Source organism: Ostrea edulis, chromosome 8 (genome assembly GCF_947568905.1).
Source record: "Ostrea edulis chromosome 8, xbOstEdul1.1, whole genome shotgun sequence".
Classification (NCBI taxonomy): Eukaryota; Metazoa; Mollusca; class Bivalvia; order Ostreida; family Ostreidae; genus Ostrea; species Ostrea edulis.
In genome coordinates this window covers 1,992,971-2,017,886 of record NC_079171.1, presented here as the reverse complement: position 1 = coordinate 2,017,886, position 24,916 = coordinate 1,992,971, and the positions used below count along the sequence as shown (strand labels likewise).

Below are 24,916 nucleotides of genomic sequence, written 5' to 3'. Positions count from 1 at the left end.
GGCATAGCACAGACTGAAATATGTAAAATGGAGAGAATCCAAAACATGGGTGCGAAACTGTTATTAAATCGCAAGAAATTTGACAGCTCTAGGGATGCTATCATTGACCTACATTGGTTACCTATCGATTACCTATCGATTTTAGGATATCATTTAAATTATTTACCTTCATGTATAATCGTCATGTGGATGAAGCGCCACTGTATTTAACAGAACTTTTAACGAAACAGGTACCAAATAAAAAGTTGCTACATTGCTCCATTTAACAGACGTAAAACTGTCAGTGATAGAAGTTTCGGAACAGTTTGCCGGCTGAAAAAAGACAGTCCAAATATTTACATACTTTCAAAGCCAAATTGAAAACACATTTGTTTAGACAGTTTTAATGTACATGTTTGTAGTTTAGTATATGTAGAGTGTGTTTGCTTATGTCTGCACTGGTGTTTTTAAGTTATTACGAAAATAAATTTTATCTTTAAATAATCACTGTATGTGTCAGTAGTTCATTGTTTACATTTCAAGTTATACAGACAAGGGTATTAAGATGATTGAATTGTTACTTTAAATATATCACATGTATGGAAACCAATCAGTGTAATAATTATTCTAAGGTCATGCAATATGTAGAGTCTGTATTTGATATTTTCATGTTAATATAGGCATTACATTACACTGTTCAGAAGGAACGTGCCTAGCTGTAGTCACAATGTTTGCCCCTTACTTAGAGTACGTGTGTGTATATTGCTTTTGTGTACTTTGATGGAAGTGCTGTGTACAAGATTTTAACATTTGTGTAATGGTGATATACATAAGATAGTTGTATTAATTGTGTTGGAGGTATTGATAGTACTTGTAACATTACAGATGTATATTGCTTTTGTGTACTTTGATGGAAGTGCTGTGTACAAGATTTTAACATTTGTGTAATGGTGATATACATAAGATAGTTGTATTAATTGTGTTGGAGGTATTGATAGTAACTTGTAACATTACAGATGTATATTGCTTTTGTGTACTTTGATGGAAGTGCTGTGTACAAGATTTTAACATTTGTGTAATGGTGATATACATAAGATAGTTGTATTAATTGTGTTGGAGGTATTGATAGTAACTTGTAACATTACAGATGTATATTGCTTTTGTGTACTTTGATGGAAGTGCTGTGTACAAGATTTTAACATTTGTGTAATGGTGATATACATAAGATAGTTGTATTAATTGTGTTGGAGGTATTGATAGTAACTTGTAACATTACAGATGTATATTGCTTTTGTGTACTTTGATGGAAGTGCTGTGTACAAGATTTTAACATTTGTGTAATGGTGATATACATAAGATAGTTGTATTAATTGTGTTGGAGGTATTGATAGTAGCTTGTAACATTACAGATGTACAGAATTATTTTAAGGATTAATCAGAATGCTATTGACTTGTACTCGGAAGATTGTAATGGCGTCTTGTTGTATATTATAGGGAGCACTGTAAACTCAGTACTTCATCGTGGAATAAAGAAACTATTACACATTGTATGGTATTACATACCTATGTGATGTAAAACTTATACGGTACCAATTTTGATGCACCAGATGCGCATTTCGACAAATAATGTCTCTTCAGTGATGCTCAAAAATTTTGAAATCCGAAATAACAGTAAACTTGTAGGCCCTAAGAGCAAACAACAGTAAACGTGTAGGCCCTAAGAGCTATTATAGGGAAAAACAGAGTGTGGGGTAGCTCTTGTGTTATAGATATTTGTGTAAAACTTTCAGAAGGTTGTGATAAAATTACAAGAATCTTTTTGATCAAATAATTATTGAATGCATTCTCATTTAAGGGCAGGTGTTTAAGAATAATAGGATACGTTTAACAGCCTTTATCAATGAAAGGCGAATATAACGAACAGTGATCAATCTCATAACTCCTACAAGCAATACAAAATAGATAGTTGGACAAACACGGACCCCTGGACACACCAGGGGTGGAATTAGGTGCCTAGGAGGAGTAAACATCCCCTTTCGACCGGTCACACCCACCGTGAGCCCTATATCCGGATCAGATAAATGTTTTCAACACATGCCCCTTGGACAGGTGTATTAACGAATTGTACCAGCCCGAACAAAAATTGCATTATTAAACTACTGACACTACTATATCTATAGATTTTAACACAATGACTAACAGTACTATATTTGTAGATTTTAACACAATGACTAACAGTACTATATTTGTAGATTTTAACACAATGACTAACAGTACTATATTTGTAGATTTTAACACAATGACTAACAGTACTATATTTGTAGATTTTAACACAATGACTAACAGTACTATATTTGTAGATTTTAACACAATGACTAACAGTGCTATATTTGTAGATTTTAACACAATGACTAACAGTACTATATTTGTAGATTTTAACACAATGACTAACAGTGCTATATTTGTAGATTTTAACACAATGACTAACAGTACTATATTTGTAGATTTTAACACAATGACTAACAGTGCTATATTTGTGGGTTTTAACACAATGACTAACAGTGCTATATTTGTAGATTTTAACACAATGACTAACAGTGCTATATTTGTAGATTTTAACACAATGACTAACAGTACTATATTTGTAGATTTTAACACAATGACTAACAGTACTATATTTGTAGATTTTAACACAATGACTAACAGTGCTATATTTGTAGATTTTAACACAATGACTAACAGTACTATATTTGTAGATTTTAACACAATGACTAACAGTGCTATATTTGTAGATTTTAACACAATGACTAACAGTACTATATTTGTAGATTTTAACACAATGACTAACAGTGCTATATTTGTAGATTTTAACACAATGACTAACAGTACTATATTTGTAGATTTTAACACAATGACTAACAGTGCTATATTTGTAGATTTTAACACAATGACTAACAGTACTATATTTGTAGATTTTAACACAATGACTAACAGTGCTATATTTGTAGATTTTAACACAATGACTAACAGTACTATATTTGTAGATTTTAACACAATGACTAACAGTACTATATTTGTAGATTTTAACACAATGACTAACAGTGCTATATTTGTAGATTTTAACACAATGACTAACAGTACTATATTTGTAGATTTTAACACAATGACTAACAGTGCTATATTTGTAGATTTTAACACAATGACTAACAGTACTATATTTGTAGATTTTAACACAATGACTAACAGTGCTATATTTGTAGATTTTAACACAATGACTAACAGTACTATATTTGTAGATTTTAACACAATGACTAACAGTGCTATATTTGTAGATTTTAACACAATGACTAACAGTACTATATTTGTAGATTTTAACACAATGACTAACAGTGCTATATTTCTAGATTTTAAGGCATTGACTGACAGTACCATATTTGTAGATTTTAAGACAATGACTAACAGTGCTATATTTGTAGATTTTAACACAATCAGTAACAGTACTATATTTGTAGATTTTAACCCAATGTCTAACAGTGCTATATTTGTAGGTTTTAATACAATGACTGAAATTACTATATATTTCAAACATTGACTAACAGTACTGACAATGTAAATTTTAAAACAATGACTGACAGTACTATATTTGTAAATTTTAAGACATTGACTGACAGTACTATTTTTGTAAATTTTAAACATTGATTAACAGTACTATATTTGTAAATTTTAAGACATTGACTGACAGTACTATTTTTGTAAATTTTAAACATTGATTAACAGTACTATATTTGTAGGTTTTAATACAATGACTGGCAGTACTATATTTGTAGATTTTAACACAATGTCTGACAGTACTATATTTGTAGATTTTAACACAATGACTAACAGTGCTATATTTGTAGATTTTAACACAATGACTAACAGTACTATATTTGTAGATTTTAAGACAATGACTAACAGTGCTATATTTGTAAATTTTAATAGAATGACTGACAGTCCTGACAATCTCCTCCCGGAGGATTATGACGGACAATAGATTGGAACAATCCATACCTGAATAATGAACTAATTGTCACGTGACATCCTCTTTATCTCGGTAAACCTATCCCTACATTTGATCGATATTCAGCAGGGCGATCTATTACAATATTTTCATTCAAGTGATAAAAACATGTTTATCATATCTCAATACCGTACAAAAAAAAAAAATAAACGCATACCCGCAATCACTTTTTGTAAATTTTAAAACTTTTAATGGACGAGGGAATATAAGGTTAAAGATGTGTATATAAAAGGGGAAAACAGAAACAAAATCAATGGTGAAATGAAATTAATGATAATGAATAACTTTTTTCTCAAATGAACTTAGTATTCCTTGACATCTCATTTCACGTGATAGAAATGTAGGGGACAGAATATTTCTCCTAAATACCTGCATGTCTACATAGATTAGCATTACACAATGACGGTGACTCCCCTTTAGATCCGCCACTGGTATACCTAACAAAGTTAACACACGGCTAATATATCTAACAAAGATAACGCACGACTAATATATCTAACAAAGATAACGCACGGCTAATATATCTAACAAAGATAACGCACGACTAATATATCTAACAAAGATAACGCACGGCTAATATATCTAACAAAGATAACGCACGACTAATATATCTAACAAAGATAACGCACGACTAATATATCTAACAAAGATAACGCACGGCTAATATATCTAACAAAGATAACACACGGGGTACACACGCTTTTATGTTACTATGAACTGGCGTTGGAGCCCGGGGCACCTCAACTTACATAGATATGAACTAAACCGTATCATATTGACACCACTTCAACTTACATACTTATTAATTAAGAGTATCATATTGACAGCACACATGCCTTCTCTAATTTTAGAGTGCATGAATGCAGTCGGGGAGGGGGGGGGGGGGGTAATATTATGTGTGTTTTATTAAATGTCTTTAAACCACCTAAACAGGTGGCATTATTGTATTGACAGATTAACGGTAGCAAAACCATCCTATCTTTAAACACACCTGCTATATGACAATTGCACATCTACGTTGAATTGTCTTTCACTACACGATTGTAACCCACTTGTATCAAATATAATATGAGTTCAAATACAAACTACATACTGGACCATATCTTTGTAGAGAGAATTCAATATTCCGTTGATAAGAAGACGAGAGCGGTGGATCCTATATCTCATGATCAAAGAGCAGATTTAAGTATCACAAACGTGTAACACTATAAAATAAACACCCGCTGTCTGTGTCCCTAGATTGAGGAGCTTTAACGGGTTATTATTGGGTCATAATGTAAGTTTAAATCAACCATGTGTGGGGTTGTTATGTTGACAAATTCAGACGGCTATCAAAATCATTTGATTATCTATACAGTCTGACCAGACGTCTCTGACAAGATGTAGCTCAACTGTTCCCCTAATACAGCTGTATGGAGAACCTCACAAACATTGGACATTCGCCAGAATATGTCAAGTAGTTTCGTAATACATAACAAACACTGGACATTCACCAGAATATGTCAAGTAGTTTCGTAATACATAACAAACACTGGACATTCGCCAGAATATATATCTAGTTGTTTGTAATACACGATATATCTCTGGTGAGACAGTATCAATACTGCTCTCGAACTAAATAATGACAAGAATTCCCTATCAAAATTATCTATGTAAATGTACCGTTATAATGAGAGGTGAAAAGACAGGACTGAATTATTGTTATAATTTTTCACTTATATGGAGACGTCACCGAGATCGGTGAAGGGCTTCATTTTTTGGACCTTTGCTCGGGGTTTACGGCCATTGAGCAGTGAAGGTTCTTTAGCGTGCTACACTCACTGTGGCACGGGACATCCGTTTTTAGGGTCATCTCCGAGGAGCCGTGATATTTATACCCGATGCTGAGCGTTTGGCAATGAAACTGCCACTACCTGTTGTGACTACTTAGGTCTGTCACGGCCGGGATTCGAACGCTCTAACCTCTAGGCCACCTTAGGAGCTCTACTGTTCTCAGTGAAGGTGTTTTCACATTTTAATATTCCATCTAGCTAGATATGGGGAACGTAGGTGGATGTTAGTATATGTTGTGATTTGATTTATTGTCTGTGTTAGATGTAAAACGTATACGGCACCAGTTTTGATGCACCGGGTGTGCATTTCGACACGCAGCTGAGTTAAGGCTATCCGAGAAAAATCACAGTGTTGTTATAAATGTACCTCTGTGCACTTCGCACCATATGATGTCACAATGAAAAAGTACGTCACAGCGTATATGTTCTGATAGTTATATCGCGGGGAAAGTGTCATAATATTTTGTCGTTATTTACTACTGTTATCAAGTGATAAGCTGTATACGTGAAAATATATCTTGTCAAATAAACATATAATATATAATATCTATATCATTCCTTGATGATATCAAATCATTCTCCATTTTGAATATATAGTATGCACGACGGAGATATACATATTATATTGTGACCTTGAAATCGCCTCTAATCTGAAGGACTGAATCGTTTAAAAATTCCCTCATATACAAAAAGTATCTCATACTACAGAAACAGTGGCAAAGTTCATCTGCTATAAAAAAAAATAATTTTTCTGAAATATAATCTAGATATACTTATGCGTTTGAAAAGTGCGGGGAACGATTTCTGTCTTGAATATTAACGGTATGATATATATAAGAATGTGGACAACCCCGGTAATTCGCTGATGACTGTTGATATGTTGTTGAATTACAGCATGGTTAGTTTGAGTATGCATTTGCTCCCAATACTTTTCATGTTAAGGATTTTTATTTTTTCTGAGTATATCAATAAACATTTAGCTGGTTATCCGCATGAACCTGAACTTTTGTTCACAAGTAGGACCTCTTGCTGTTTTCCAAAAATAGAGTGTTACGTGATATCTAAGTGACGTCACGGGAAATTACCATGAGAGGAATTTACGGTAACTCAGTCACAGTCAACATATGGGTAGTATCGTTTCGGTGTTTAACCGTAACAAGTGTAAAGATACAGGTGCAATTGTTATGCATTTGACTATGGAAACCCTTAACGTAGTTGCGCAGTGATGCTCAAACGATATAATCAGCTAGATCTGGTGAACATTGTTAGATGTTAATATATGTTGTAATTTGATTTATTGTCTGTGTTAGATATAATCAGCTAGATCTGGTGAACATTGTTAGATGTTAATATATGTTGTGATTTGATTTATTGTCTGTGTTAGATATAATCAGCTAGATCTGGTGAACATTGTTAGATGTTAATATATGTTGTAATTTGATTTATTGTCTGTGTTAGATATAATCAGCTAGATCTGGTGAACATTGTTAGATGTTAATATATGTTGTGATTTGATTTATTGTCTGTGTTAGATTTAATCAGCTAGATCTGGTGAACATTGTTAGATGTTAATATATGTTGTAATTTTATTTATTGTCTGTGTTAGATATAGTCAGCTAGATCTGGTGAACATTGTTAGATGTTAATATATGTTGTAATTTTATTTATTGCTTGTGTTAGATATAATCAGCTAGATCTGGTGAACATTGTTAGATGTTAGTATCTGTTGTATTTTGATTTTGTGTCTGTGTTAGATGAAACTCGAAAATAGCGTACAGTGATCAATCTCATAACTGCTATAAGCAATACAAAATAGATGGTTGGGCAAACACGGACCTCTGGACACATCATAGGTGGGATCAGGTGCTTAGGAGTAATAAGCATCCCCTGACGACCGGACACATCCGCTGTGAGCCCTATATCCTGATCAGATATAAACGTAGCTTTCCTTATTTGTTTCCTTCTCAGTAAAATAGAGATTTTCTACTGAATCGGACAAGATACCCCCTCGTTACTTTTCTCTCTCTGAAATCTAAGAAATGGATCAGGATGAGTGTAGAGAATACTAGTTATCAGATAAAATGTGAATTCTGAGGAAAAGTATAACAGATAAAAAATAGTCGTTGTTGTATTGATAACTTACTAGTAAAACAACATCAATGTGTGTCGCTAACTTACTGGTAAACAACATGAATATCTATTGATAGCGTAAAATGAATTACAATTTTGTTTCCCTCTTCCAGAAAATTCTGGTGTTTCATTTCACCAGAATGCCGGCAGAAACATAGCTTTTCTTGACAAAGAGCGAAGATCAACCAAGCTACAGGTAGAATATCCAGCGAACATGTGTTGTATGTGGCGGAAGCTGCGCATGAACGAGTGGGTGACCTATAGTGCTCTTCCACTCAAGGACAAATAAAATAATCTGTCAACATGTCACGTGGTACTTGATATCAGCCAATTAGAGCCATTACAGCACCCAGGACGTTGGAAAGTAGTCAATGGATTTGACCAAAACGTGTGTTATGTAGAACTCCGTGTTGGGGTGAGCCCGAAAGGGCCAGATTCGTACATTCCATCCAGGTGGATTTCAAACACAAATGGATTCGGATCCGGAAATTAGATATTCGCAACATCTATTTGTTCTCAGCTTGTTTCAAACAGAGGTTAAAATAAAAGACTTGGTGGTGGAGGAGACGCATTATGACTACGCGGTACAGTCCTTTCGGAAGGCCTCTAAGAGGTACAACACTGATGTACTTTATGTCGACTTGATTGACGAATATGCCTCTGTTAACGGTGATCAACAGAACAAATAAGATTTAACGCGCATGAAGAGCAGAAGTTTCCAATGGCGCTTACAACGCAAATGGAGATGGATGATAGAAGTTCTCTGGCTCTTAATCAACCAGCCGAAAATTACTATGATGACATCGCATTAGACAGTCCTCTACGCTCCAAAAAACATCGACTTCCCAAACGTCACATCGCATACTAACGCAGTGTACTGTGACGTCATAGGAGATGGGGTTAAAGAGAGTAGCGAATCTAATAGAGACACGACGTCAGAAAAAGCTGACTGTCATTACGACGAAGTAGTTTTTGAGAAAAATGCAAATTCAAAGCAAACGAAAAAGAACAACAAATCACCTCACATGATTAAAAAAAACCTGTCTCAAAGCTTCTGGGTAAAGTGGAATTAAGAATGTATTTGTGAAGAGAGTAGAACATCCGCATGATGAGATCGATGATGACGAAATCAAAAATTGTAAAACTACGAACAACTTTGGAAATACGATCATATCAGTTCTCTCCAAGGACGAGGACGTCGTTGAAAACACGTATTGGGAAATGAAAGAAATACCAAAAAGCAAGAAAGAAAAGCAAGCCGAAGTAACATCATCTTCTGAAAAAAAAAAGATATTGGATCTATAAAATCAACCTCAAATTCCAATGAAAGTGCCGTGCCGTTGACAAAAGTATCTGATATGGAGCAAATAACCGCTTCAGGAATTACTAGAATACGGGAGCAACTGGGGACATACCAAAAACAGGGAACTCAACAATTCACTGGTAAAAGTGAAATTGAAACCAAACATAAAAGTAATGATTCATCCATGGAAGAAGAGCATTCGGGAAACAAAGTAAATGTTAAGCTATTGATTCAAAATTTGCGGGAAACGAAAATGAGGCTGGAAAAATCCACAGCTGTGCAAGACGTGAGAAAAAAACGAGAGCCCCATTACTTCACACCAGTCCACCAGCACCACTTCTCGTCATGACATCAAAATCTGACGAGGGTGTCCGACTTTCTCGATCTATATCGGATAATCCTGCTGTACTTCAAAACCAAAATGACGCTCAGTTAGCAAAAAAAAACAAAACAGTGAGAGTACTTCAGATATACCGCATACCAAGAAGGAATCGGGAGTGCTGAACGAAACTTTTGACTCATTAATTCTGTTGTTGAATATAGGGAAGGAAAAAAAAAAACAGAGACGAAAAATAAAACAAAGGAAAAGAAAAAGTGATCGAGCTCGAAGTTCAATTAATTCATTATACTTTTATGTCAGTGACATATGAAAGCAATATTACAAGTAACTTCTTTACTCCATTCTGTCCATGGATCTAGTTCCTGATTGAGATGATTTGATGGCATTATATTTACGACTCGGTTGTTTGTTAATTCTCATCACAATTCTCATCTCTATTATCTTTTCCTAATGTTGGTGTTTTATCAATAAATAGGTCTACTCTACAATTCTTCTTCCTTTAACAATCTCAACGTTCCATAGATATAAGAGGGGTGTCTAATGTGTCTTTCCCGCAGTGACACATAGCGGGTACATAGAATTGTTTCCTACCCCAGCGCTGAAATTGGAACTCACAATTTACCTTCATCAAATCCCACCAAGTCTCAATTTCGAAACGCATTTCTTAAGAAGTGACAAGGATCAGAGATCATTATCAACTTCTTTCTGCTAAGTTAGCACTGTTCTCAGATATCAAGATCCCTGTGTCCTGACGTTCACCTGAATCCATTATGCCATTCACTGTAGGAAAATGAATTCTTAACCCTAAGAGCCGTGTTTGGGATGTTCAGACATAGTCGGGTACACAGGCAGAATTTCATATCCCACTGCACCGCCCGCTTGTAGAATCAAACTCAAGATAAGGGTATGGTCACAGGCCTCAGTAAGTGTCTCAAATTTGTAGATACATTTATGTGCCATCAATGATGACTCAGGTGAACGTTTGGTATACCTCAAGATCATCAATTGAAAGAGACTGAAGTCAAAATTTCGATTACATATATCTTTTAAAGATTAGTCTATCACAGATTTGTTTTAATGATAAAAAAGTCAATTACAAACATATGCTGAAAATTTTAGTTATTCAAACGCATTTACCTCATGCATAGCTCTTATCCTTAGACGAATTTGACTCCACGTTTTGGCACTCTGTTTTCCCCTAAAACAGCTCTTAGAAGTTTATTGTTTTACCTAAAATAGCTCTTACAAGTTTATTGTTTTACGTAAAATAGCTCTTACAAGTTTATTGTTATTTCGGATTTCAAAAATGTCGGTTGAGCGTCACTAAAGAGATATTATTTGTCGAAATACGCATCTAGTGCATCAAAATTGCTACTGTATAAGTTTTACATTATGATTCGTGGGTCGAGGCCTCTGCTGTGGACTGTTAGTCCCCGAGGGTCTTTACAGCCCAGAAATTAAGTACTTCGTTACTAGCTTGAAAATACGGATATATTTGATTGCTGTGATATCATTTAAAACTTCATTTCAAAATTAAGGATTATCTCCCCCATGCATAACTCTTATCCTTAGACGAATTTGACTCCACCTTTTTGGCACTCTGTTTTCCCCTAAAACAGCTCTTAGAAGTTTATTGTTTTACCTAAAATAGCTCTTACACGCTTATTGTTTTACCTAAAATAGCTCTTAGGGGTAATCCTAATTGTCAACCTTTTTCCAAAGTGTGCAAAAAGCACGCTCGGGGGAGGGGGGGGGGTTAAAAATCGACGATTTTACCGTACGCTCTTTTTTCTCTTCAGGATTTATTTCGTAGCCGCGGAGTTCGGTTTTATTTTATCGTAAAAAAACGACTAGATACAACAGAGACATCTTTATTTTTTTTTCTATAAAAACAAAAATCTATTACATACACAAGATTTGGACATTTATAAAACATTATAGCATTCATAACACGAAATAGGGGGGTTACAATATTAAAGAACTCATTGTTTGAACTAAATTGCTCATAAACTTGATTGTCGATCTTCTTGTTGGGAATTTGAAAATGGTTGATGTACACTTTTTGAGGAGTTGACAATTATGGATGACCCCTTACAAGTTTATTGTTATTTGGAAGTTCAAAAATGTCGGATGAGCATCACTGAAGAGACATTATTTGTCGAAATGCGCATCTGGTGCATCAAAATTGGTACCGTATAAGTTTTACATTTCATAGGTTAGCTGGATTCGAAATATAAGCTTAAGACTATTCTCAGTTTATGGTCTGACGGCCGGGTCTTTCTATATATGGTCTGAATGTATCTTATACAAAATTAAGAGTATATGGTAAAAAAGAAAGACCCTTGAAAGATCAGAGGACAAGGTACCAGGGAGGGATAAGCATCCCTTGATACCCGGTTACACCTGCTGTGATTCACATCTTGATCAGGTAAACGGAGTTACCCTAGTCAAATTCAGTCTCTAAAGAACGCCTTAACAATGTAAAACACATCAGACAACATTCGACTTAATGACTCAAGGTTGTATATGTAAATAGGATCATTATACTGATGTGTTCAGGGGTCCATGTTTGCTCAACTATCTATTTTGTATTGTTTGTAAGAGATATGAAATTGATCACTGTTCGTTATCTTCACCTTTCATCGACCAAAGGATTTGCAAATAGATGATTTCAAATGAGACTTGAAAGAATTGTAACATCCTTATACCTTTAATAGCCTTTTTCAGATTAAAAATTGATCATAGGCAGACCATGCCCGTGGTTATCGTTTTAATTGAAATGACTCTTGACTTTCACTTCTAATACCGATCGTTGTGCGAAGAAAAAATAACTAGGTACGAATAAGCGTAGATTGGGTGCAGGGATCTAGAATTCTCTAGCTATGAATAAGCTTATAGACTCTGTGCAGGAATCTAGCTAAGAATAAGCTTAGAGTCGGTGCAGGGATCTAGTATGCGCTAGTTGTGAATAAGCTTAGACTATGTGCAGGGATCTAGTATGCGCTAGCTATGAATAAGCTTAAACTCGGCGCAGGGATCTAGTATGCGCTAGCTATGAATAAGCTTAGAGTCGGTGCAGGGATCTAGAATTCTCTAGCTATTGATAAGCCTAGACTCGGTGCAGGTATCTAGTATTCTCTAGCTTTGAATAAGCTTAGAGTCGGTGCAGGGATCTAGTATGTGCTAGTTATGATAAATTTAGAGTTGGTGCAGGGAAATAGAATTCTCTAGCTATGGATAAGCTTAAACTCGGTGCAGGGATCTAGTATTCTCTTGCTATGAATAAGCTTAGACTCGGTGCAGTGATCTAGTGTGCGCTAGCTATGGATAAGCTTAGAGTCGGTGCAGGGATCTAGTATCCAAAACTGAATTAATCGATCACATTTAAAGGAGGCACGGGGGAGGGGGTAAGCAGGAAATAGAATATCGTGAAAGAAGTAAAATTCACTGCAGTTGTTAAATATTGTAATATATCTTAATGAAAAATACACAGTGAATTAGTCAATGATTAAATGAAAAATCAATTTCGAGCAATTTAAAGTAATATTCCTATGAAAAGATGATAATGAACAATGATCAATCTCATAACTCTTATAACGAGTACATTATTAAAAGTTGTGCAAACCCAGACCCCTGGATGTACCAGAAGTGAGGTCGGTTACCTAGTTAGGTGGTGTAAGCATCCCGTAGATCAGTCACTCCTTCTTTGAATCCTATATAGCGATCAGGTAAAATGAGGAATCAGAGGTCAAATCGGTGTGTAAAGAACGGTCTAATAATTGGTTTGATCTACCTTAGACAGCACTTGACCCAAGGGTAGGTTGTATTGGCAAACTAGACCATCATAACAACCGTAGAATTTGAAAATGCTGACTTTAAACGAGACTGTTGTAACCTTTGTAACATCCATTTGTTTGTCAGTAGTCTGTGTCTAAGTCAGAAGAGTACCACAAATGGTACAACATACGCCCGTTAGATCTTCTGTGCAATATCTGTATCCATGCTGAGAAAACATTCAGAAGGCTATTTGACCTATTTAAAGTAGGTGATGGTGCACCAATCAATTTGAATATGAACTGATTATTCATTTCTCCACGAGGGATGGTTTGACAAAATGTCAAGGCAATACTTGTATTTATAACGGAGAATGGGAGACAAATTCCACGAAAACATGGTTTTTCTACTTAGTGATATTACGACCATGACCTTGAGAAACAATAGGCATCCTCCGCCTGGCATAGGAATTATGTGTACCAAGTTTGATAGACCTAGCCCAGTGCTTCAGTCTGTATCCTGCTTAAAAGGTTGTCCTACTAAGTGATACTATAACCTCGACCTTTGAACTTGAAGAATAAAAGTCATCCTCCACTTCCCAAGAGTAGGCTTCCCAAGTCTGACAGTCCTAGCTCCAAGAGTTCGATTTGCATTATGTCTAGAATATTGTCCTATCAACTGCTTTGATCTCTGATCTTGACAAAAAATAGACATCTTCCTCTGATCATGGTAAATGAATGGACGAGGTTGTAAGATCCTAGCTCCAATTGTTCGGTTTGTATTCTGCCTGAAATGTTTTCCTATTAGGTCATGTCCCCATCAAAGGGGAGAAAATCACAAAAAATGCAAAAATAAGGTGGTATTATTTACAAATCTTCTGATGACCCCTCATTTGAAAAAACTTAAGAGCCCTTAACCGAAGAATGCTTTTTGTCAAATTTGGTTAAATTTGCTCAGTGGTTCTGGAGAAGAAGTTGAAAATGTAAAACGTTTACAGACAAACAAATGGTGAACAGGTGATTAGAACAAGAGACCCACGGGCCACATCGCTCATCTGAGTCACCTTGGCTCATATCTAAAGATGTTCCCTATATATTTGCATGTAAATCTTTGATCCCTATTCAGTATTGTGGTCCCAACCTACTCCTGGGGGCCAAGATTTTTTTTCAAAATTGAATCTGGACTATGTCAGGAAGCTTTCATATGAATGTAAACTTTTCTGGCCCAATGATTTTTCAGAAGATTCATAATGATTTTCCCTATATACTTGTATGTAAAAATTGATCCCCTATTGTCGCTCCATCCTACCCTCGGCGGCCATGACTTTTACAAACTTCAATCTGCACTATGTCATGAAGATTTCATTCTAAATTTCGACTTTCCTGGCCCAGTAGTTTTTGAGAAGAATATTCTAAAAGATTTTCGCAAAACTTTGATCCCCCTTGTCGCCCCATCCTATCCCTGGGAGTCATGATTTGAACAAACATAAATCTGAAATGTGTTAGAAAGCTTTCATGTAAATCTCAGCTTTTCTGGCTCAGTGGTTCTTGAGAAGATTTTTCCTATATATTTGTATGGAAAACTTTGATCCCCTATTGTGGTCCCATTGAACCTCCGGGCGCCATGATTTGAACAAACGTGAATCTGCGCTTTGTCAGGAAGCTTTCATGTAAATGTCAGCTTTTTTTGGCCCAGTGTTTCTTGAGAAGAAGCTTTTTAAATGACCCCACCCTTTTTTGGCATTTTTGTGATTATCTCCCCTTTGAAAGAGACATGGCCCTTCATTCGAACGAACTTGAAAACCACCTAAGGATGCTTTTGGCCAAGTTTGGTTTAAATTGACCCAGTAGTTCTGGAGAAGAAGTAAAAAATGTAAAAAGTTTACAGACAGACGATGGACAACAGGCGATTAGAAAAGCTTACTTGAGCTTTCAGCTCAGGTGAGCTAAAAACTCACTTAACCTTTAAGCATAAAATATAAAATACCTGTCTGCCTTTTCAAAATTGGAAATTTTTGGTATGATAAACAAGTTATCAATTTGTTTTGGCCTTTTGTAAAATAAACATTTGGCTTTATTACCCCAAACTCTATCACTGTAAATCTGTTGTAGAACTATATAAATGTAAATCTCAGATTTTCTGGCCCAGTGGTTCTTGAGAAGCTTTTTGAATGACTCCACCCCTTTTTGCATTTTTGTGATTGTCTCCCCTTTGAAAGAGACATGGCCCTTCATTTGAACAAATTTGAAAACCCTTCACCCAAGGATACTTTTGGCCAAGTTTGGTTGAAATTCACCCAGTAGTTCTGGAGAAGAAGTCGAAAATGTAAAAAGTTTACAGACAGATGACGGACAACAGACGATCAGAATAGCTCTTTTGAGCTTTCAGCTTACATGAGCTAAGAACTCACTTGAGCTTTAAGCTCAGATGGGCTCATGAAATATAAAATACTAGTCTGCTTTATCAAAATTGAAAATTTTTGGCATGAGAAACTAGTTATTAATTTGTTTTTCCGTAAAATAAACATGTGGCTTCATTACCCCAAACGCTATCATTGTAAATCTGTTGTAGAACTATATAAAGAGCATAGAACAATATCTTTACTTGAAAGATTTTATGGTCATTATTATAAAGTATTCTTAACGGAAAAGTATGGTTGCGTTTATGATACTTTCCGGTCAAGATGTCTTTACAAAATAACAACCACATCTAACACTTAAAGTATTTGTTAAAGACTCTTTACAATGATATATACCGGGTTTGATAGCAGAGACGCATTATGTTTCTGCCAACATTGACAAAATAACATCAAACAAGACTGATTTTTACGTGACAATATTATATTCTGGTGTAACATTCTTTAAACAATGCAATGTCAATAACAGATATACATGAAACTGGAGATCTAAGTTTATCAAAACTTCTGATGCAAACATTGAACTAAATCTACATGTAGTTATATACGAAATTTCTGATACAATCATCAACTAATTGTAGTAATATTCAAAACTCCTGATGCAATCTTCAAACTAAATGTAGTAATATTCAAAACATTGATTTACAAACATCAAACTACACATAAAACTTAATATACAAAATTTCAGATACAATCATTAAACCAAATGAAGTAATATACAAAATTCCCATACCAATATATATTTTTTTCATGATAAGCATGTTACATGCATAAAACTGTCTATACAAATCTGATATAAACATAAAACTGTTTTCACAACACGTGTATTGCACACTGGGGTCAATGTTTTCCTTGTTCTCATCAACAGAAACCAAAGAAAATACGCCGGTTTCGAGATACGTCCGAGTTATTTCCCTTTGGAGAACTCTCGTACTTAGTAAGGTGTAAAACAACTTGTTTACACGCAGGAGTGGGACAGATAAGTGAATCTGCTCAGTAAGTTTATCATACGCAGTTTCATCACCCAATTTCGACTGATACATAAACTAAGTAAATGATCAGTATTCAAAAAGTAATTAAATACTTAGAATTCTTAATATATCACGTTATTTTGTTGCTCCTAGCTATCATATCCAGGACATTGCTTGGAAATATAACATTGTATTTATGGTTCCAATTTGATAAAACATTTCTTTTGACAGTATTATACATTTCCTACATCAAGTATTTAATAAGAAGTCGAGTTTTATACATTTCATTGTCTTTCTCACTGACTGTGGTACCACTCTGTCCCACCTAAGGATTCAAAGTTCCACTAAATGCACCTCATACACAGGAGAGCTCTAAGCTCGAAACTGGCGTATTACGTTTGTGAAATCTGATTCATGTCCTCAAGAGGATTCACTCAACTTAAAATTAAATTCCAAACAGAAAGCTGCTGCCTGCCTGTACTATATTGCAATGTCAAAGTTCAAAGCTATTGTTTTTTCAGTTAATGATAGATTGCTTTATTTTAAGGTTTATCAGGGATTCTATCTGGGAACACAAGTGAAGAGAGGAAGATGATGTGGCGATGAGATATTTGTGGCCTGTTAACATCAATGTCTCAGGTGGAGGGTGGAAGATGATGAGGTGACGAGGTGTTGGTAGCCTGTTAACATCAATGTCTCAGGTGGAGGGTGGAAGATGATGTGGTGATGAGGTGTTGGTGCCCTGTTTAGTCACAGTAATCTACCCATTCGTGCTGACATCTACAAAACATGGACAAATTACCATATATCTGTTTCGATTAAAGAAAAAGTATTCTCTCCAAAACAAGTGGCCCATGGGTCACATTGCTAATCTAAGTCACCTTTTCCCCTATCTAAAGATTTTTCCAATATTTATCATGAAAAACGTTGGTCCCTAGTGTGGCTAAACATAGCCGGGGGGAGGGGGGCATGATTACAAATCTAATATCTGCACTATGTCAGGAAGCGTTCATATAAATTTCAGGTCTTCTAGCCCAGTGGTTCTTAATATTTTCAGAAATTTTTCCTATATATTTGTATGTTAAACTTTAACCCCCTATTGTGTTCCCATCCTACCCCCAGGGGCCATGATTTTAACAAACTTTAATCTGGTATATGTCAGGAAGTTTCAATTTAAATGTAAAGTTCTTTGGATCACTGCTTTTTGAGAAGATTGATAAATTGATTGATTGAATATTGTTTAACGACCCTCTCGAGAATATTTCACTCATATGGAAACGTCACCACTGCCGGTGAAGGGCCGCAAAACTTAAGCCTATGCTCGGCTCTTATGGCCATGGAGCAGGGAGGGATCTTTATTGTGCCACACCCGCTGTGACACGGGGACCTCGGTTTTTGCGGTCTCATCCGAAGGACCGCCCCATTTAGTCACCTCTTACGACAAGCAAGGGGGTACCGAGGACCTATTCTAACCTGAATCCCCACGGTTCTCTATGTAAAACTTCAAAGCCCATATTGTGGCCCCATCCTACCCCCTGGGGCCATGATTTTCACAAAATTGAATCTGCACTAGGTCAGGAAGCTTTCATATAACTTTTCACGCCCTGTTGCTTTTTAAAGATTTTTTTAAAGTCCCTATATATTTGTATGTAAATCTTTCATCCCCTATTGTGGCCCCATCCTACCCAAGGAGTCATGATTTCAACAAACTTGAATCTGCACAATGTCAGGATGCTTTCATGTAAATTCCTACTTCCCTTGGCCAGTGGGTCTTGAGAAGAAAATTTTGAAAGATTTTCGCTATACGTTTGTAGGTAAAATTTTGATCCCCTATTGTGGCTCTATCCTACTCCTGGGGGCATGATTTTTACAAACTTGATTCTGCACTATGTCAAGATGATTTCATGGAAATTTCAGATCACCTGGCCCAGTAGTTCAATACTTTTCTTCAATGGTCCATCCTATTTTTGCATTTTTGTAATTATCTCCCTTTTGAAGGGGACATGGACTCTTATTTAAAGAAAATTGAAAGACTTTCATCCAGGGATGCTTTATCCCAATATTGGTTGAAATTGGCTCAGTGGTTCTGGAGAAATTGAGAATATAAATAGAGTATGCCGACACCTACACCGCTGACAGTGGACAAATTTTGATCAGGAAAGCTCACGAGCCTTCGGCTAAGGTGAGCTAAATGAACATGTTAAGGAAAAGTTAATTATGCAAAATTTTAACCGAGATATGCAATTCTAGTTTTAGGTTCTGACTATTTCAATTTGAAAATTACTAGATCTCAGTGAAAGCAAATTATGCTTGAATTTCAGGGCCAGAAATGGCACTTATTGGACCTAGTCCTTTCCTTCAGACAGATCTGTATTATCTTAATGTAATTACCCAGACATTTCTTATTCATCTTCATTCTCGCTGGTCTCCTCTAAATTCCGATCATCGTTTTCCTCTACACCATTTTCTTCACTGGTCCCTGATTCAGTAGTGTCCTCGTCATCAGGATCAGATTCCTCGCTGCTATCCTCAGACTTCAGATCCTCGCTGTTTTCTTCAGACTCTGACTCTCCACTGATTTCCAGCTCTGATCCCGATTCCTGAACCTCCTCATACTCATAACTTTCAGAAGCTTCCGTGATCTGCTCATCTCTGTCTGGATTATCTGAAGTTTTAATTAGGATCAGATATAGACATTGAAGCATTTTGTCTAGTGTATGGAGGAGTTTGAAGCAAGTGAATTCCCTAGAAGTGGGCCCAGTCTACCACACATAATAACATTAGTTCTAAATACTCGTGACATTAATTGTAAGTGATATACATTATGTGATTTGAAAGATGAGAGACCCATGGACCATATTGCTTGTCGCATCTTTTATGTTTCCCACCTGAAGTACATATCAAACATTGTAAATAAATACTGGTCTTATACACAAGAGTATTTCATTCAAATAAAATCAGCATTACAGGTGTGTAATTCTATATTGAGTCTTAGTTTTCTCAGCACTTGATATTGACTTCCGCTTCTTATACCAGTGGATGACCGGTCACAGTCGCTCAGTATATCCCCAAATCTTTGATTCCGGGGGCATAAAAAGAACGATAGACAGTATTTTCAAAGACAAGATACTTTATCAGTCACCTTAGTATTACTTATAAGTATCACTACTGACTAGGCCTTAGGGCTACGTAAAATATGTTGTCTTAAAACTTAAAACTTGAATGACCCCCAAAAGTGCTTATGCTGATGAAATACAATACATGATATAATATGTAAGATTATTACAATATGACTAATTAGGGCCTGTCCTAGAGTGAAAACCCAGGAGTTGGTTGTGAAACAATGTTGTTGATAAAGATAATATACATATAAAACTTACACGGTACCAATTTTGATGCACCAGATGCGCATTTCGACAAATAATGTCTTTTCAGTGATGCTCAACCGAAATGTTTAAAATCCGAAATAACAATGAAGTTTTAGAGCTATCATAGGGAAAACAGTGTGCCAAAAAAGTGGAGTCAAATTCGTCCAAGGATCAGAGCTATGTGTGAGGGAGATAATCCTTAATTTTGAAATGAATTTCTAAATTTTATAACAGCAATTAAATATTCATCCATATTTTCAAGCTAGTAACGAAGTACTTAGCTACTGGGCTACATGTATAAGGACTACCTATCTGTTTCGTTTCAGTTTAATATTAATAGCATTAAAGATGTTTTACACATATACGCTATATACATCAAGTTTAGCACCATCATGGAGTCAGAACCTCTACTCCAGGGATAATGAAATTTACAATTTCGTTAGAGGCCTCTCTACTCTACATGATTATACATTTAGTTTACCTTGCAAATGTGCAGTTGTTGAGAAGAGTTTTGCATGTGGGTCAATATGTGGCAGTTTCTGAAATTCTATTTAATCCCTATGGCTCTAGGAGTGCAGAGTCCCTAAATTTACAATACATGTTCCCTGGTCCCAAAGATGCTTAAAACTAAACATGACAAGCGATGTCTGTAAAACATATATGCAACTAATGGTGTTAAAATTAACAAGAGGCCCATGGGCCGCATCACTCACCTGTATCATGTTTGCTCATATTTAAAGATTTTTCCAATATATAAGCATGCAAAACTTTGATCCCTGTTGTGGCCCAACCTACTAGGGGCCATGATTTTTTTTTTCAAAATTGAATATGGACTATGTCAAGAAGCTTTCATGTAAATGTAAACTTTTCTGGCATACTGATTTTTCATCAGAAGATTTTTAATGATTTTTCCTATATATTTTTATGTAAAACTTTGACCCATTATCGTGGCCCAATCCTATCCTCGGGGGCCATAATTTTAACAAAACTCCATCTGAACTATGTCAGGCAGCTTTCATGTAAATTTTAACTTTCCTGGCTCTGTAGTTTTTGAGAATATTTTAAAGGATTTTTCACATATGTTTGTATGCAAAATTTTGATCCCCTATTGTGGACAATCTTATCCTTGGGGGCCATAATTTTGACAAACTTCAATCTGCACTCTGTCAGGAAGCTTTTGTTTAAATTTCAGCATCCTGGGCCAGTAGTTTTTGAGAAGTTTTTTAAAGATTTTCCAGATATATTTGTATGTAAAACTTTGATCCGCTATCGTGGCCCCATCCTATCCTAAGGGACCATTATTTTAACAAACTTCAATCTGCACTATGTTAAGAAGATTTGCTGTAAATTTCCACTTTCTAGGCCCAATAGTTTTCGAGAAGATTTTTAAAGAGTTTCCCTAAATATTTGTATGTAAAACTTTGATCCCATATTGTGGCCCCATATTATGCCCTGGGCCATGATTTTAAGAAACTTGAATCTGCATTATGTCAGGAAGCTTTCGTGTAAATCTTAGCTTTTCTAGCCCAGTGGTTCTTGAGTAGAAGGTTTTTAAATGACCCCACCCTATTTTTGCATTTTTGTGATTATCTCCCCTTTGAAAAAGACATGGCCCTTCATTTGAATAAACTTGAAAGCCCTTCACCCAAGGATCCTTTTGGTTCTCGAGAAGAAGTCGAAAATGTAAAAAGGTTACAGAGAGACGGACGGACATACATACAACAGGTGATCAGAAAAGCTTACTTGAGGTTTCAGCTCAGATGAGCTAAGAGTGTTAAACACATGTATCATTTCATTAATAGTAGTATTACCAATTCAAAATATTGAACAGACAATATCTTCCTATGTCAGGAATGGATTTACAATGTAACCTAAAATTAAAAGGGGTCATCTACTCCTTATTTTGTACCAGAGTACCAAGTTTGGTGTCAATCAAGCAAATAATTATCAAAATATAGAAGACAATATATTACTATGTCCAGTTTAAACCTTGACCTTTGACCATGTGACCTCAAAATCAATAGGGGTAATCGTCTCCTAAAGATGTACCAGTGTACCAAGATTGATGTCTGTCAAGCAAAAGGTTCTCAAGATATTGGGTACAGTATATTCCTAAGTCCAGTTTGGCCCTTGAGATTTGAATATATGGTCTCAAAATCAACAGGGGTCATCTTCTCCTGAAAGATGTATCAGTGTGCAAAGTTTGATGCATGTCGAGCAAATGGTTTTCACAATATTGAGCGCACAGAACATTCATATGTCCAGTTTGACCTTTGACCTCTGATCATGTGACCCCAGAATTGATAGGGGTCATCTACTCCTGAAGATGTACCAGTGTACCAAGTCTGATGTCTGTCAAGGAAAGGGTTCTAAAAATATTGAGCGGATAATACATTCCTATGTCCAGTTTATCCCTTGACCCTTGACTATATTACCTCAAAATCAACAGGGGTCATCTTCTCCTGAAAGATGTATCAGTGTACACAGTTTGATTCATGTCGAGCAAAGGGTTCTCACAATATTGAGCCCACAGAACATTCCTATGTCCAGTTTGACCCTTGACCTTCCAATATGTGACCTCAAAATTAATAGGGGTCATCTACTCCTGAAGATGCACCAGTGTACCAAGTTTTAAGTCTGTCAAGCAAATGGTTCTCAATATATTGAGTGGATAGTACATTCCTATATCCAGTTTGACCATTGACCTTTGACTATGTGACCTCCAAATCAAAAGCGGTCAGGTTCTAGTAATGATGTACCTGTGTACCAAGTTTGATTGCTGTCAAGCAAAGAGTTCTCTAGACATGGAGTGGTCAGTATATTCCTATCCCCAGTTTGACCCTTGACCATGTAACCTCAAAATCGGTAGCGGTCATCTACTTTTTGGGATGTACAAGTGTACTAAGTTTGATGTCTGTCAAGCAAAGGATTCTCAAAATATTGAGCGGAGAGTATATTTCTATGTCCATAGTAGAATTGATCCTTTACCTTTCCACCTAAAAAACAGTTAGGGTCCATTTCTGCTTATAACCAAATTACATATGAAATATCATTACGATCAAATGAATGGTTCTCAAGATATTGAGTATATCGACCAACAGGTGCAAAACAATATGCCTCTCTACTTTGAAGGGGGAGGGGAGGGGGGAGGGAAGGAGGAGGGGGGTGGGGGCATAAAAGAATAATTTCAAATTTTAACATTTTTAACAAATAACGGCTGACAATGCATACTCACTAATTGCAATAGGACATGTTCCATGAAAAAGGCTTGTATTGACTCCCATTGGGAATGTCTTTTCAAAGTGCCAAAATGTGGTAATTTTTTGTGGTAACTAAAAATATTAACACTCAGGATCAAGAAAATGTAAAAAATAAAATTATAAAAGTATTCCTTCAATTTGAATTTCATTTTTTTAAAAACGGTTGCTAACGTCACATTTTTATGACGGAACACTTGACGGAAAATGACATTAGCAATTAATAAATCTTCTGTTTACGAAATAAGTTATGAAATTATTTAACTACATGGCTCTCTTAATGAAAGGTTTAAATGTAATCTATATACATTACATCGAGACCAATGTTTGTTGTGCTTTAATAATGACCCAGAATCTTTCATTTTCTGTCAATGCTAATGTCAGTTCTTGACGGAACTTGTTTGATGCTAATGTTATTGTTTGACGGAACAAAACCTTGCGGAACTGTTTCGCAGTGATGTAAATCATGATAGACTATAAATAGTTTCCCATGATGAGTTTTTATTGCAATAAAATAGTCTTTGAATTCATAAACCGGTAGTTTGACGTACTATTTAGTACAAATAGAACGATTTCTTATGCTAACGTTCCTTGTTGCTAACGTCAGCAATTTTGACAGAAAGTCTATCGCTTGAAGTTTTACATAAGTCTGGATACCTCATTCACTCAACCTGCCATTCAATTGGAAAATCCCATTACAACGCTCCTTGCAGGGAGAGTTGTAATAATAACAAAGAACCACAACTCTTACAATGGTTTGGTAAAGAAGTGTGCTAATGTCACATTGTGCCGAGTAAAATTTGACAGAATGATGTTAGACCAAATATCAATGTAATTTCTTAAGTCAGATATTTTGTTTAAAGAAGATAAAATCTGTTCCACAATTAGATTATGACTTTTAATGCTTAATTCCAGAAAAATAATCAAAGCAAATTGTTTTGCAGTACATCTCTATGTACGTATGTACATTAGTGCTAACGTCAATATGTTTGACAGAACGAAAGTCACAAAAACTGTTTACTTTGAATTTACTTTTGTATAATTTGTTTTCATAAATACTTTGCAATTTTTTTTATAAAAATTAAGTAAAAGTACATACATTTTGTTACATCTTTTTCGCCCCTTGTTTTCTTATATAAGTTGAAATAAAGTACCCGAGAAGTTGGGTACCACTTCTCACGGGAGTTAATTCTGTCAATTTTTCTCATAATTTGAACATTCACATACCAAAATAATTTTAACAATTTATGTGTGGCAAAATATTTTTGATTTTATAATTAACTCTAGTCCATTCAAATTTGTAATTAAAAACATTCTTTACTTTTTAAGCATATTTATTTTTAAATACGGAGGGGGAAAATTTGACGGACATTTTATGCTTATTTGGTGGAATATGTCATAGGTCAACTGAGCTAACTTAAACAAAATACAATAAATCTCACAAATGCAATATAAACAATCAGTAGTAATTCATTAATTTCATTTA

At 35.5% G+C, this 24,916-nt stretch overlaps 2 protein-coding genes across 4 annotated transcripts in view; both read right to left on the bottom strand.

The window, feature by feature from the left end:
- The window catches only part of LOC125667345 (uncharacterized), an 89,398-nt gene that overhangs the window by 24,993 nt on the left and 39,489 nt on the right, over positions 1–24,916 (bottom strand). The window lies entirely within an intron of this gene.
- The window catches only part of LOC130046518 (uncharacterized), a 121,275-nt gene continuing 112,596 nt past the window's right edge, over positions 16,238–24,916 (bottom strand). For all 3 annotated transcript variants that reach the window (XM_056147859.1, XM_056147860.1, XM_056147858.1), the window contains 2 exons: positions 19,197–19,470; positions 16,238–17,585 (listed from right to left, as the gene is read on the bottom strand). In XM_056147859.1, coding sequence (XP_056003834.1) covers positions 19,208–19,470 — 263 coding nt within the window. In that variant the 3' untranslated portion in view covers positions 16,238–17,585; positions 19,197–19,207. The remainder of the gene's footprint in view (positions 17,586–19,196; positions 19,471–24,916) is intronic.